The sequence below is a fragment of the Physeter macrocephalus genome, chromosome 10, assembly GCF_002837175.3.
Source record: "Physeter macrocephalus isolate SW-GA chromosome 10, ASM283717v5, whole genome shotgun sequence".
In the NCBI taxonomy this organism is placed as follows: Eukaryota; Metazoa; Chordata; class Mammalia; order Artiodactyla; family Physeteridae; genus Physeter; species Physeter macrocephalus.
Window position 1 is genome coordinate 51,842,650 of NC_041223.1, and position 16,869 is coordinate 51,859,518.

At 35.8% G+C, this 16,869-nt stretch overlaps 2 protein-coding genes across 5 annotated transcripts in view; one reads left to right on the plus strand and one right to left on the minus strand.

Annotated features, from left to right (window-relative positions):
* SESN1 (sestrin 1) overlaps positions 1 to 4,157 on the plus strand; it is a 116,158-nt gene extending 112,001 nt beyond the window's left edge. For all 4 annotated transcript variants that reach the window (XM_007100544.3, XM_028494577.2, XM_028494578.2 and 1 more), the window contains 3 exons: positions 781 to 971; positions 2,239 to 2,383; positions 2,989 to 4,157. In XM_007100544.3, the coding sequence (XP_007100606.1) occupies positions 781 to 971; positions 2,239 to 2,383; positions 2,989 to 3,075 (423 nt within the window). In that variant the 3' untranslated portion in view covers positions 3,076 to 4,157. The remainder of the gene's footprint in view (positions 1 to 780; positions 972 to 2,238; positions 2,384 to 2,988) is intronic.
* A 2,010-nt stretch (positions 4,158 to 6,167) lies between these two features.
* Positions 6,168 to 16,869, minus strand: part of ARMC2 (armadillo repeat containing 2) — a 112,058-nt gene continuing 101,356 nt past the window's right edge. Inside the window, exons 18-19 of the mRNA XM_055087576.1 lie at positions 11,180 to 11,220; positions 6,168 to 6,205 (exon numbers count right to left, since the gene is read on the minus strand). The gene's annotated coding sequence lies outside the window, so the exon portion shown is untranslated. The remainder of the gene's footprint in view (positions 6,206 to 11,179; positions 11,221 to 16,869) is intronic.

Consider the following 16,869-nt stretch of genomic DNA (forward strand, 5'->3'; position numbering starts at 1 on the left):
TTTATGGAGGGAGATTAGGATTTGAGAGATTTGAATGGTTTAAAAGCATGGGCATTGTAAGCAGAGGAGACTGTAGGCAATAACTGAGCATAGGTTGAGGGAAGGGATCATAAACTGACTGGGCTGCTAAGACCTTCAAGCAAAGGATTAGTGGGAAGTTAGTTTAAAATTGATCAGATCTGTAGGTTTTGACCATAGTGATGGCATAATATCGAAGAGGTGTTTTAGGAAAATAAATATGGGAGTAACATTGAAGTGGGGGCTTATTAAGTTTTGCTTGAGATGGAAAGAAAGGAAGCAGGGAGACTTTAATTTGGGAAAACTCATTAGGAGACAATTAATAGGGCTGAGAATCAGAGGTGGGTAGGAGGAAAAAGAATGAATGATGGATACCTTGAATTAAAAATTTACGAAGTTTGAGGACCATTTGAATGCCTGCAGCAATAGAAAAGGAGAGTGGCCTCCCAAGATGGGTCATCTCTGGAGGCTGACCGGGGGGGAAACAGTGAGAGAAAGCTGAATATGGGTGACCTGTGTGTAAGGGGAAGAGATTCCACTGGTTTTTAAACTCGCTGAGTTACAAAACGTAACTTTTGCATGTTGCAGTATAGAAATTGAAAACATCAAACTGGAATGCAAGTGAAACTGAGAGCTAGGGATGTACTAGAAAGGCAGTGGATTTCCGCTGCCAGTAATTTCACTGCACCGAAGAGCGACAGACATAGGACTATAGTTGGCCACATTTTAATTATTCACATTTGTTCTGTTCTCTGTATTTAGGACTATTGTTGGGAAGACCATGGTTATTCTTTGGTAAATCGTCTTTATCCAGATGTAGGACAGTTGATTGATGAAAAATTTCACATTGCTTACAATCTTACTTATAATACAATGGCAATGCACAAAGATGTTGATACCTCAATGCTAAGACGGGCTATTTGGAACTATATTCACTGCATGTTTGGAATAAGGTTAGTCTGTTTTCTTATGTTTATGAAGAGGTATTTTCCTTTAGCCTAAATTATTCAGGTGCTTGGAACACATATGCACAGACATACATTAACATGCTCAAAACCATCCCCTCCCCAATACCTTATTTTTATGCATTTTGTGCTTCAAAAACTTGATTTTTTGCAGCTTGGTGTGTTTTCTCTTGCCTAGCTAAGCAGGAGGGAGAGTTAGGAATGCTGACAAGAGTTAAATAACAGATGCCTCCAGGCAAGAGGAGAGCAAGCAAGCCGGTCCAAGAGCATAGAGGAGGAGGCAAAGTTTGTCTCTGAACATTTATGGTATCTTTTCCCTTTGTATCATCTTTTATCTCCTGACACACTCATACTTCTACCTTCATGGAACTTAGAACTCTTACAGTACCCTTCTAAAGAGTACCTACTCCCATGATACTTCATCAAAATACAAAACTTTCATATCCTGTTAGGTATTCAGCCACATTTATTATGCTATATAGGAAACACAGCCCTCATAAACCACCTTCTAACATACACAACCATCCATGCTGTGGTACCTTCTGATTATTTTAGCTGTAAAGTCAGACTTTCTCTTGCTTCTTCACTTTATCAGTAGCCAGGCTATGACTTTAGACTCCTGAATGGTTATACAGGACCCGCTTTCTTCCTTTTCTACTAAAAACCAAATAGGAGACTTCAGTTCTAGGAACTATCTGCCAGTGGGGCAGAGGAGACATTGGTGCCTACGACCATCTTGGCTTAGCCTTTCCTAAGTGTAGACACTGTGAAGCCATCTAGAGACCGATTCTTTCCTCTCAGATACCTCTCCCCACTTTTTTCTCATCTGACCCCAAGAACTCCTGGAAACATAAGAAAAAAAATTTATTTACACAAATAGATTATAATATATATATCATGTAATAGTATCAATAAGTATTATTGCCTGATTAATGTTAATTTCTTAATATCAGCAATACTCAAACTTTGTTTCCAGAATTTGTTCCTCAGTGTGATTGCTCATTCATGATTGTATATATATACTGTTGCTTGGGCACTGGCATTTTTTTTGTTCATCTAACTTCTCTGTTTCTTACCCCTTTATACTCATTCATCCACCCCCAATGAAACATTGTAAAGCTGTCATTTTGGGGGACAGCTACCTACACAAAGAGGGGGAAAGAATACAGCATTTACTATTGATGTCTGTACTTCCATAAGAAGAAAACAGACTGTACATCAAAAATATACTAATTCTCACATTGTCTTTTAACAGATATGATGACTATGACTATGGTGAAATTAACCAGCTATTGGATCGTAGCTTTAAAGTTTATATCAAAACTATTGTTTGCACTCCTGAAAAGGTTACCAAAAGAATGTATGATAGCTTCTGGAGGCAGTTCAAGCACTCTGAGAAGGTAAGTACCTATTGTGTTTATTCTAACTTAGCAGTGATCCTTATTCTCCTTCACCTAATCTAATGGGTCTCAAACCCCTTCCATCACCTCTACTGACCCAGAGAAGAACATTCCAGATCAGCTGTCTCAGATACCCCTTGGAAGGGGGAACCTCATTATGGTTTAAAGTAAAAGAATAAAGACAGGGAGAACAGGTGTGCTGGCCTCTCCTCAAAGTGCTGGCATCACTGCAACTGCTTAGGAGAAAGAAGAGAGTGTTTGTGAATGATGATTTGGCGGGGAAGTTGTTATTCTAACAAACCTTCAAGAAGAGGTGTGATCGAATATAAATATAAGCTCAAAACATCTATCCAAAAAAGATCAGACAGCTTTTGTTTTGAGAAACTGATGTTAATTCAGTGGCACACAGAAAACATTTCTGGTGTTTATTAGATACACTGAAACTGTGAATGCTTATAACCCTATCTTTTTTTTGCATCTTTATTGGAGTATAATTGCTTTACAATGTTGTATTAGTTTCTGCTGTATAAGAAAGTGAATCAGTTATATGTATACATATATCCTCATTGAACCCTATCTTAAATGATAATGTGTTTTATATTCAGGTTCATGTTAATCTGCTTCTTATAGAAGCTAGGATGCAAGCAGAACTCCTTTATGCTCTGAGAGCCATTACCCGCTACATGACCTGATGCCTTTCCTCCATTAAAGAAGATGACCGATCAGCAGATATAGTCCTACAAGGGGAAGGTACTAAGCACCAGGACCAATGGTAGATAAAAGAATTCAGAAATCCATTGTGCCATGATTCCTTTAGTTTCTGCTATTTTACTGTGGAAATGCCACTGCAGGCACAAGAAGTGAGTCCTTGGCAGCTTCAAGTTTAGAGCTGTGAAGAAGGGCTGCTGTTCACAGTATTTTGCTTTTTGACAGTACAAGATGCTGTATAACTTTTAATACAGCAAATAGTAAGTCTCAAAATCCTGTTGCTTTTATGTTAAAAAATAAGAATTGGAGCATGCAAAGAATGGGACTTTGATAATGATGTAAGCTTTTATATTGATACATAAAGGATTTTAGATATTGGTGCTGCTATTCCTGCTGGTGGAATGAATAGAGTGGCTGTTCCAGTTAAGCTATTAGTAATGAAGTGAACACTGCTACTATCTGAGCCTACATACATAATTTTTGTGGTTTCAAATTAAACTTGCATATGTGTTAATTTTTTTTGCATCTAAAATTACTCACAGCTCGGCAAAGACCATTATGATGGTAACAGCTCATTTCTTTCATATAGTTTTTTAATTCAGTTATTGGATGATATTAAATTACAGTGGCATTCTTAAAGATTTTCTTCAGAAAGCAATCTTAAAGTGTGTAAATTATAAGAAAAGCTGGCTACCTTTTGATATGCTGTTTGTTTCCCAAGATTCTCTGACACTGGAGGGCAGCTGTCTTGTACAGTATTTTTGTTTCCAGCACCAAAGTTATGGGAAATATTGCTGTAGACTGCTGCGCAGTCCCAGGTGCGTTCTGCCCCTCAGCTTCTGCCCACCTCATGGTCCCCACTTCAGAGGTTGTACAGCTCCTTAAATAATAAAGCTGGAAAATATAGTCAGGTTATCAAATTTGATTTACAAAAATGCTAGCTTTGTTTGAAATGCAGACAGGCTTGAAAAAATGTATTAAGTACTTTGTATTCTGGAGGCATGAATTGCTTTTGAAGTCTGTCAGTATTATTGGTATTTTTCAATAAAGAATAATTTTTCTCCAATTTTTTTTGCCGTCTCAGTCTCTTAAAAAGTCATGACTTCACAATCAGTTAACTATTCTGTTTCTTTTGACTTTTTCATTAGCCATCACACTTAAATAATTCTGTAATCAGATGAGAGACTATTAAATGACAAACTCTTGAAGTCACTTAGAAAGATATAAAGAAAAGTTTTATTTTGGAAATAATAACTGGTACAGCCCCATGCCTTGTCCATTTTGAACTGAGGTGGACTGAGATGTTCTAGAGGTCAAATTATTAAAAATTATTAGAAACAAAGGCTAATTAGGGAGCCACTACAGAACAAAAAATGACACTGTCAAACAATTAGAAAATAGCTCTAAATTTAATCAAAGCTGTTGTAATAACTCTCTTACTCATCGAAACATTTATTGAGCTCCATCTAGTGCCTATAAATTTATAGTGTGGGATGGGAGGCACAGTTTTGAATGGAGGTGATGTACTTACTTTCACAGCTGTACACCCTACTGAGAAGACTATCACCTTAGATAAAAATTATCTTCAGTATATTTAAAGAAATATATAAGCCCATTTCTAGTCAGCTTACAATAATATACAAATGGTCTTACCCATTGAATTTGCATCATACCTCTGTCCTTTTCTGTCTGCTGCTGGGTTTTTTCATAGCAATACAGGTGAATCCAACAAGTAAAGTTGCACTGGATTTAGTTAAATTTTTACTCATTCTGCTTCTGCTCTTTGTTCTTTGCACTTGCTCTTGAAAATACAATATTTCTAATAGAGGTTCTAATCAGTAGTAGGATGATCACAAAACAAGATAAACTGAATCCATTATCTTCTTTCACTGAAGCTTATAAACTACTTAACAAATCATGATTCGAAATTTTAATGAGTAAAAAAGTGTGCTTATACCTAAAGTAATAAAGGCATGCCTGTTATACAAAGTTGATGTTTCAGTACCTCCCATTTAACAGGTGTTTCTTATTACTCAGTGTTTTCTCAAAACTAAACACATAGGATTTCTAATGTCACTATAATCTTTGAAACTAAGTTTCCAAAATAACTGGGGATGGTAAAATAGAATACACTATAGAATACCAAAACTCTCCCCCACAAGAGGAATTTTTTTTCTTAAATAATCATGAATACATTGCCGGTTGAGGTTTCCAAGATTCAATTTTTAAATCAGTTTTTTGGTAAAAATTGGGGAACTTTTTTATTAGGTGAAACTTAATTCAGTATCTCTTTCTATAAGAATGAGATTAAATTCTAAACATTTATGTATTGACCACAATTATTAACTTCATATAAATAGTGGTGATATTTTTAACTTAAAATTCATTTAAAAGTTAAGAGATTTTTAATTCTTCTAATGGTTCACCTATTTCAAATTATTTTGATAACAGACCATTGGTAGATAAGTAAATAAATAAAACTTATTGGATAAGCATGTTTTCCAAGCACATTTCACTCATTAAGATACTCAAATTTTGTCACGTATTTGTGACTAGTGAATATCAAGGGAAAGCAAAAGGCAGATAGATGGGGAGTGATATCACCAGTGAAGCTCCAGGTCCTTGTTCCCCATGGAGACACTGAGCTAACAACAATATAAGGACCAAAATACCTTTGTGAGAACTCTAGAAACCCCTTGGGAGGCTATAGCTCAGGCAAACACAAAACCAGGAGAAGGCTGCACCAAAAGGTGTAAGAAAATTTGGGGCGTTTTGCTTGTCCTAGCCCTTCCCTTTGCCTGGCACATCATGATGCAATTGAGAGGAAACCCCCAATTCGTGGCTCCTCCCTTGGGACAGAAAGGGAAAAAGGTGAACTTGTGTCCAATATTCAGGCTTGTCTCGGGGCTGTTTGAGGGACTGAATTCTGTCTCACCTGACTTGGAGCACTAGTGGGAGTGGTAGCATGATTTGGATGCTGGTTGTGGGCCACTGAAAACAGAAGTGAGCATAGAGGTGCATTAGAGCAGCAGGGAGTCTACAGTTCTGTAGGCAGGTGCAGGAGATCCAAGAGAGTACAGCCAGGAATAAAACAGAAATTGGAACAGGAAGCTCCTGAGAAGAAACAGAGACAAGCCTCTTAGGGAAATTAAGACAGTTAAAAGCAGATATATATATCTTGGAATAAAAGCATACACACATGCCCAAAGAAGATACGTCCCTGGAAGCTATTTTTCAAATGCCCAAATCTCAACAAAGTTCACAAGGTATATAAATAAACAGAAGAATGTGGCAAAATCTAAGACAAATCTAGAGAAACCAACCCTAAAGCAATGCAGAAATCTGATTTACCTAATAAAGAATTTTAAACAGTTGTCTTAAAGATGCTTAATGAACTAAAAAAGAATAAGACTGACAAATCAGGAAAATGATGCATGAACAAAATGAGAATGTCACTAAAGAGAATAAAGAAGAATCAAATTCTGGAGCTGAAGAATACAATAATTGAATTAAGGGAAAAAAACGAGTTCAACTGGAGATTTGATCAGAGAGAAGAATTAATCAGTGACCTTGAAGAGTTATTGATATTATCAATAACTTTGGAGTTACTATTAGTAACCTTGGAGGTTATTTGATATTATCAAGTCAGAGGGACAAAAAGAGAAATGAAGAAAAGTGAAGAGAGCCTAAGGGACTTAGGGGGGCATCAATAACAAAGTGGGGAGTGGGCAGAACTGTAAAGGAACGGAGTTTTGTATGCAAATCAAGTTCTTATCAGCTTAAAATAGTCTTATAACTTTAACATTTTTAAACGTAATCCCCATGGTAACCACGAAGAAAATCTCTTTAGAATTTACACAAAAATAAATGAGAAGGAAATCAAAGCATGTCACTACAGAAAAAAAAAAAAAGTCAATGAAACACAAAGGAGGAAGAGGGGAAATGAGGTACAAAAAAGCTACAAAACTTGCAGAAAACAATTAACAAAATGGCAATAGTAAGTCTTTCCCTGTCAGTAATTACATGAAATGTAAATGGACTGAATCCCCCAATCAAAAGACACAGATTGGCCAAATGGATAAAATAAAAAAGAGGATTCAACTATATGCTGTCTATAAGAAACTAACTTTAGATCTAAGGACACATATAGACTGAGAGTGAAAGGCTGGAAAAAGATATTCCATGCAAATGGTAACCAAAAGAGAGCAGAGGTGGCTATATGAATATCAGACAAAAGGGTCAATTCACCAGGAAGCTATAACAATTATAAACATATAGGCACCAAATACCTAAATATATGAAGCAAATGTTAATAGAATTGAAGAGAGAAATAGATAGCAACACAATAATAGTAGGAGATTCAATACCCACTTCCAAAAATGAATAGAACCAACAGAAGATAAATAAGGAAACAGAGGACTTGAACAACACTATAGATTAGTTGGATCTATCAGACATATACAGAACACTTAACAACAGAAGAATATACATGCTTCTCAAGTGCACATGGAACACATTCTCCAGGACTGACCACATATTAAGCCACAAAACAAGTCTTAACAATTTTAAAAGATTGAAATCATACAAAGTATCTTTTCTGATCATAATGGAATGAAACTAGTAATCGACTGCAGAAAGAAAAACTGGAAAGCCCACAAGTATGGAGAAATTAAACAGCACATTCTTAAAAAGCCATTGCAAAGAAGAAATCACAAATGGAATTAGAAAATATCTCGAGATAAATTAAAAACAGAACACACCAAAATTTATGGATGCAGTGCTAAGAGGGAAGTTTAGAGCTATAAACTCTTACATTAAAAAAGCAAAAACGATCTCAAATAAACAATCTAACTTCACACGTCAAGGAACTAGACAAAGAACAATCCAAACCCAAAGCTAGCAGAAGGAAGGAAACATAGAGCAGAGATAAATAAAACAGACAACAGAAAACAATAGAAACAACAAAACAAAGAGTTGTTTGAGAAGATCAACAAAATTGACAAACCTTTAACTAGATTAAGAAAAAAAGAAGAATCAAATATATAAAATCAGAAATGAAAAATGGGACATTAACAACCAATGTAAAAAAAAAAAGGATAGAGACTATTATGTATTGGGTGGGCCAAAAGTGCCTTCAGTTTTTTAAGTACAAATAAAAGACACATTTTTTTATTTTTACCAAGAACTTTATTGAACGATGCATTCACCCTTTCGTTCCACTTCCTTCTGCCATTTTTCAGGCAACTTCATAATTCCATCTTCCCAAAACTTTTTAAATATATTTATTTATTTATTTATTTTTGGCTGAGTTGGGTCTTTGTCGCTGTGTGTGGGCTTTCTCTAGTTGTGGTGAGGGAGGCCTACTCTTCATTGCGGTGCGCAGGCTTCTCATTGCGGTGGCTTCTCTTGTTGTGGAGCGCGGGCTCTAGGCGTGTGGGCTTCAGTAGTTGTGGCTCGCAGGCTCTAGAGAGCAGGCTCAGTAGTTGTGGCACATGGGCTTAGTTGCTCCGCAGCATGTGGGATCTTCCGGACCAGGGCTCGAACCTGTGTCCCCTGCATTGGCAGGTGGATTCTTAACCACTGTGCCACCAGGGAAGCCCAACTTTTATCTTTTTGAGCAAAGAACTGTTCCAGGTGCCTTCTACAGTCTAAAATTTCAAAAAATTGAAATTTTTTCCATTAAGAGAATTTTGTAAAGAGCAAAATAAATGGAAATCCGAAGGTGCAATGTCTGGTGAATACGGCAGACGAATCAGAACTTCCCAGCCAAGCTGTAACAGTTTTTGCCTGGTCATCAAAGAAACATGCAGTCTTGTGTTATCCTGATGGAAGATTATGCGTTTCCTGTTGACTAATTCTGGATGCTTTTCATCAAGTGACACTTTCAGTTGGTTTAGTTGGGAGCAGTACTTGTTGGAATTAATCATTTGGTTTTCTTGAAGGAGCTCATAATAAAGGACTCCCTTCCAGTCCCACCATATACACAACATTACCTTCTTTGGATGAAGACCAGCCTTTGGTGTGGTTGGTGGTGGTTCATTTCACTTGCCCCACGATCTCTTCCATTACACATTGTTGTACAGTATCCACTTTTCATCGCCTGTCACAATTTGTTTTAAAAACAGAATGTTTTCATTACATTTCAGTAGAGAATCACATGCAGAAATATAGTCGAGAAGGTTTTTTTCACTTAACTCCTGTGGAAGCCAAACATCAAAGCAATTCATGTAACCAAGCTGGTGCAAATGATTTTCAGTGCTTGATCTGGATATTTTGAGTATGTCAGCTATCTCCCACCAGGTATAACATTCATTGTTCTCAATTACTGTTTCAATTTGATCGCTATCAACTTCAACTGGTCTACCCGACCGTGGAGCATCGTCCAGTGAGAAATCTCCAACACGAAACTTCGCAAACCACTTCTGACACATTCAATCAGTCACAGCACCTTCTCTATAAACTGCACAAATCTTTTTGTGCGTTTCAGTTTTTACCTTTCTTGAAATAATAAAGCATAATATGCCAAAAATGTTTTTTCTTCCATCTTCAATATTAAAATGGCTACGCAAAAATTCACCAATTTTGATGTCTTTTTTTAAATGCATGCTGATATGACAGCTGTCACATACAGTCTAACAAATTGTTTCGAATGACGTTAAAAACAACTAACTGCTACTACAGCCATCTTATGGAAAAAAACGAATGAAACTTTTGGCCAACCCAATACACAAATTGGATAACTTAGAAACACACAACCTACCAAGACTGAATCATGAAGAAACAGAAAATCTGAACAGACCTATAACTAGTATGGAGATTGGAATCAGTAATCAAAAACTCTCAACAAAGCCCAGGACCAAATGGTTTCACGGAAAAATTATACCAAACATTTAAAGAAGAGTCAACACCAAACTCATCCAAAAAATTGAAGAAGAGGGAACACTTCCAAACTCATTCTATGAGGTCAGCATTACCCTGAAACCAAAGCCAGACAAAGCGGCTACAAGAAAACTAGACCAATATCTCTGATGAATACTGTTGCAAAAATCCTTAATACTAGTAAAGAGAATTCAATGGCACATTTAAAAAATGAAGATGTATTCCTGAAATGCAAGGATGATTCAACATATAAAAACTGATCAGTGTAATACACCATGTTAACAGAATGAAGGGGGGAAAAACACATGATCATATCAATTGATGCAGAAAAATCATTTGGCATAATTCAACACCCTTTCATGATAAAAAATACTCAACAAACTAGCAGTAAAAGGAAACAATCTCAATGTAATAAAGGCCATATGTGAAAAGCCTATAGCTAACATCATACTCTGTGAAAGACAAAGCTTTTCCTCTAAGATCAGGAACAAAACAAGGATGCCTACTCGCACCACTCATAGTACCAGAAGTCCTAGCCAGAGCAATTAGGCAAGAAAAAGACGTCCAAATTAGAAAGGAAATGTAAAATTATCTCTGTTTGCAAATGATATGATCTTATATATAGAAAACCCTAAAGATTCCCCCCTTCACACACACATACACAAAATAAAAAATTAAATTAAATTTTAAAAACCTGTTGGAACTAAAATATTCAGCAAAGTTGCAAGATACAAAATCAGTTGCATTTTTATACACTAACAATGAGCAATCTAATAAGGAAACGAAGGCAACAATTCCATTTATAATAGCATCAAAAAGAATAAAATACTTAGAAATAAATTTAACCAAAGGAGTTTAAAGACTTGACACCGAAAACTACAAAACATTACTATAAAAAACTAAAGGAGACACAAATAAATGGAAAAGGACCATTCGATGAGGAAAGGACTCTTTTCAACAAATGGTTCTGCGAAAACTGGATATCCACATGCAAAAAAAATGAAGTTAGACCTTTACCTTACAACCATACACAAAAACTAACTAACTAAAATGGATTAAAGACCTAAATGTAAAAACTAAAACTTTAAAACTCCTAGAAGAAAACATAGGGGGCAAAGCTTCAGGACACTGGATTTGGCAATGATTTATTCGACATAAGACCAAAAGGCAACAGAAAAAAATAGATAAATGGAACTACATCAAACTTACTTCTATGCATCAAAGGGCACAATCAACAGTAAAAAGGTAACCTACAGAATGAGAGAAAATATTTGTAAATCATGTATCTGACAAAGGCTTAATATCCAGAATATATAAATAACTCCTTTAACTCAACAACTACCACCAAAAAACAAAACAAACAAAAAAAACCCCACAAATAGCCTGATTAAAAAATGGGCATCTTATAGTTTTCAGAGTACAGGTCTTTTGCCTCCTTAGGTAGGTTTATTCCTAGGTATATTATTCTTTTTGATGCGATCGTAAATGGGATTGTTTCCTTAACTTCTTTGTCTGATATTTCATTGTCAGTGTATGGAAAAGCAACAGATTTCTGTATATTAATTTTGTATCCTGCAAATTTACTGAATTTATTGATGAGGTCTAGTAGTTTTCTGGTGGCATCTAGGATTTTCTATGTATAGTATCATGTCATCTGCAAACAGTGATAATCATACTACTTCTTTTCCAATTTGGATTCCTTTTAATTCTTTTTCTTCTCTGATTGCTATGATGAGGACTTCCAAAACTATGTTGAATAAAAGTGGTGCATCCTTTTCTTGTTCCTGATCTTAGAGGAAATGCTTTCAGATTTTTACTGTTGAGTATGATGTTAGCTGTGGGTTTGTCATATATGGCCTTTGTTACATTGAAGTATGTTCCCTCTGTGCCCACTTTCTGGAGAGTTTTTATTATAAATGGATGTTGAATTTTATCAAAAGCTTTTTCTGCATCTATTGAGATGATCATATGACTTTTATTCTTCAGTTTGTTAATGTGGTGTATCACTGCTTGATTTGCAGATATTGAAAAATCCTTGCATCCCTAGGATAAAACCCACTTGATCATGGTGTATGATCCTTTTAATGTATTGTTGGAGTTAGTTTGCTAGTATTTTGTTGAGGATTTCTGCATCTATGTTTGTCAGTGATATTGGCCTGTAGTTTTCTTTTTTGTGATATCTTTGTCTGGTTTTGGTATCAGGGTGATGCTGGGCAAAAAGAGTGAGTTTGGAAGTGTTCTGTCCTCTGCAATTTTTTGGAATAGTTTCAGAAGAATAGGTGTTAACTCTTCTCTAAATTAATGATTTCTTTCCTTCTACTAAATTTCGGTTTTGTTTGTTCTTTATCTAGTTGCTTTAGGTGTAAGGTTAGGTCGTTTGAGATTTTTCTTGTTTCTTGAGGTAAGCTTGTATTGCTATACACTTCCCTCTTAGAACTGCTTTTGCTGCATCCCATAGGTTTTGGATCATCATGTGTTCATTGTCATTTGTCTCCAGGCATTTTTTTATTTCCTCTTTGATTTACTCAGTGATTGATTGGTTGTTCAGTAGCATATTGTTTTGTTGGAGTTAGTTTGCTAGTATTTTGTTGAGGATTTCTGCATCTATGTTTGTCAGTGATATTGGCCTGTAGTTTTCTTTTTTGTGATATCTTTGTCTGGTTTTGGTATCAGGGTGATGCTGGGCAAAAAGAGTGAGTTTGGAAGTGTTCTGTCCTCTGCAATTTTTTGGAATAGTTTCAGAAGAATAGGTGTTAACTCTTCTCTAAATGTTTGGTAGAATTCACCTGTAAAGCCATCTGGTCCTGGACTTTTGTTTATTGGAAGCCTTAAAATTACTGATTCAATGTCAGTACTGGTAATTGGTCTGTCCATATTTTCTATTTCTTCCTCGTTCAGTCTTGGGAGACTGTACCTTTCTACGAAATTGTCCATTTCTTCTAGGTTGTCCATTTTATTGGTGTAGAGTTACTCATAGTAGTCTCTTATGGTTCTTCTGGTATTCTGTGGTATGGTATTTCTGTGGAGTCTGTTGTAACTTCTTTTTCATTTCTGATTTTATTGATTTGGGCCCTCTCTCTTTTTATTCTTGGTGAGTCTGGCTAAAGGTTTATCAATTTTGTTTATCTTTTCAAAGAGCCAGCTTTTAGTTTCATTGATCTTTTGTGTGTGTGTGTGTGTGTGTGTCTCTATTTCATTTATTTCTGCTCTGATCTTAATGATTTCTTTCCTTCTACTAAATTTCGGTTTTGTTTGTTCTTTATCTAGTTGCTTTAGGTGTAAGGTTAGGTCGTTTGAGATTTTTCTTGTTTCTTGAGGTAAGCTTGTATTGCTATACACTTCCCTCTTAGAACTGCTTTTGCTGCATCCCATAGGTTTTGGATCATCATGTGTTCATTGTCATTTGTCTCCAGGCATTTTTTTATTTCCTCTTTGATTTACTCAGTGATTGATTGGTTGTTCAGTAGCATATTGTTTAGCCTCCACGTTTGAGTTTTTTACAGTTTTTCCCTTGTAGCTGATTTCTAATCTCATAGTGTTGTGGTCAGAAAAGATGCTTGATATAATTTCAATTTTCTTAAATTGACCAAGGCCTGCTTTGTGGCTGAGTATGTGATCTATCCTGTAGAATGTTCCATGTGCACTTGAAAAGAATGTGTATTCTGCTGCTTTCAGACAGAATGCTCTATAAATTAATCAGTTAAGTCCATCTGGTATAATGTGTCATATAAGGCCTGTGCTTACTGATTTTCTGTCTGGTTGATCTGTCCATTGATATAAGTGGGGTGTTAAAGTCCCCCACTATTGTGTTACTGTCAATTTCTCCTTTTATATCTGTTAACATATGCCTTATATATTGAGGTGCCCCTATGTTGCATGCATATATATTTACAATTGTTTTATCTTCTTAGATTGATCCCTTGATCATTATGTAGTGTCCTTCTTTGTCTCTTGTAACAGTCTTTATTTTAAAGTCTGTTTTGTCTGATATAAGTATTGCTACTCTAGCTTTCTTTTTATTTCCATTTGCATGGAATACCATTTTCCATCTTCTCACTTTCAGCCTGTATGTGTCTCTAGATGTGAAGGGGCTCTCCTGGAGACAGCATATATATGGTTCTTGTTTTTGTATCCATTCAGTCAGTCTATGTCTTTTGGTTGGAGCATTCAGTCCATTTATATTTAAGGTAATTATCATTATGAATGCTTTTACTGCCATTTTGTTAATTGTTTTGGATTTGTTTTTGTAGGTCTTTTTTCTTTCCTTCTTCTTTTGTCCTCTTCTCTTGTTATTTGATGACTATCTTTAGTGTTATGCTTTGATTCCTTTTTCTTTTTTGTGTGTATAGATTTTTGATTTGTGGTTACCATGAGGTTTTGGTATAGCAGTCTGTATATATACATGATTGTCTTAGTTGCTGATCTCTTAGTTTCAAATGCATTTTAAATACTTGCATTTGTACTCTCCTCCCCTCATGATTACTGGTTTTGATATATTTTACATCTAATTGTTTTGCATATCTCTTAACTGCTTATTGTGGATACAGATGATTTTACTACTTTTGTCTTTTAACTTCCCTACTAGTTTGTGTGTGGATGATTTCCTATCTTTACTGTATGTTTGCCTTTACTGGTGAGCTTTTCCATTGCATAATTTTCTTGTTTCTAGATGTGGTCTTTTCTTTTCTGCCTAAAGAAGTTCCTTTAGCATTTGTTGTAAAGCTGGTTTGGTGGTGTTGAATTCTTTTAGCTTTTGCTTGTCTGTAAAGCTTTTGATTTCTCTGTCAAAGTACAAGACCATAAACTGTAAGACCATGTACTCCATAAACTATAAGATGCTGATGAAAGAAATTGAAGGTGAAACAAACAGATGGAAAGATATACCATGTTCTTGGGTTGAAAGAATCAATATTGTTAAAATGACCATACGATCCAAGGCAATCTACAGATTCAATGCAATCCCTGTCAAATCACCAATGCCATTTTTCACAGAACTAGAACAAAATTTTTTTTTTTTTTTTTTTGTGGTATGCGGGCCTCCCTCTGCTGTGGCCTCTCCCGTTGCGGAGGACAGGCTCTGGACGCGCAGGCTCAGCGGCCATGGCTCACGGGCCCAGCCACTCCGCAGCATGTGGGATCCTCCCAGACCGGGGCGTGAACCCGGTTCCCCTGCATCGGCAGGCGGACACGCAACCGCTGCGCCACCAGGGAAGCCCCAAAATTTTTTTAAAATTTGTATGTGAACACAAAAGACCCCAAGACCTGAAGCCATCTTGAGAAAGAAAAATGGAGCTGGAGGAATCACACTCCCTGACTTCAGACTATACTACAGGCATACAGATCAATGGAACAAATCAATGGAAAGCCCAGAAATAAACCCACACATCTACAGTCAATTAACATATGACAAAGGAGGCAAGAATATACAATGAAGAAGAGACGGTCTCTTCAACAAGTGGTGCTGGGAAAACTGGACAGATACATGTAAAAGAATGAAATTAGAACATTCTCTAACACCATATACAAAAATAAACTCAAAATGGATAAAGACCTACTGTCAGACCTAAATGTAAGACCGTATACTATAAAACTTCTAGAGGAAAACTTAGGCAGAACACTCTTTACCATAAATCACAGCAATAGTTTTTTGGATCCCTCTCCTAGAGTAATGGAAATAAAAACCAAAATAAACAAACAGGACCTAATTAAACTTAAAAGCTTTTGCACAGCAAAGAAAATCATAAACAAAACAAAAAGACAACCTACAGAATGGGAGAAAATATTTGCAAATGATGTGACCGACAAGAGATTAATTTCCAAAATATACAAACAGCTCATACAGCTTAATATCAAAAAAATAAACAGTCCAATCAAAAAATGGGCAGAAGATCTAAATAGACATTTCTCCAAAGAAGACATACAGATGGCCAATAGACACATGAAAAGATGCTCAATATCACTAATTATTAGAGAAATGCAAATCAAAACTACAATGAGGTATCACCTCACTCTGATCAGAATGGCCATCATCAAAAAGTGTACAAATAATAAATTCTGGAGAGGATGTGGAGAAAAGGGAACCCTCCTACATTGTTGGTGGGAATGTAAATTGGTGCAGCCACTATGGAGAACAGTAGGGAGGTTCCTTAAAAAAAACTAAAAACAGAGCTACCATATGACCCAGAAATCCCACTCCTGGGCATATATTTGGAGAAAGCTATAATTTGAAAAGATACATGCTCCCCAATGTTCATAGCAGCACTATTTACAATATCCAAGATATGGAAACAACCTAAGTGTCCGCTGACAGATGAATGGAAAAATAAGATGTGGTATATATACACAATGGAATATTACTCAGTAAAAAAAAAAAAAAGAATGAAATAATGCCATTTACAGCAACATGGATGGACCTAGAGATTATCATACTAAGTAAGTCAAACAAAGATAAATATAACAATATCACTTACTTATATGTGGAATCTAAAAAAATGATACGAATGAACTTATTTACAGATATAGACTCACAGACATAGAAAACAAACTTATGCTTACCAAAGGGGAAAGTGGGGTGGGAGAGGGATAAATTAGGAGTTTGGGATTAACATATACACACTACTATATATAAAATAGATAACAAGGACCTACTGTATAGCACAGGGAACTGTACTCAGTATCTTGTAATAACCTATAATGGAAATGAATCTAACAAATGTATGTGTGTGTGTGTGTGCATTATATATATATCTGAATCACTTTGCTGTAAACCTGAAACTAACACAACATTGTAAATCAACTATATTTCAATAAAAATTTTAAAATAAATAATTATTTTTCAAAATAAATAAATAAAAATAGGCAAAGGGGGGCTTCCCTGGTGGCACAGTGGTTGAGAGTCC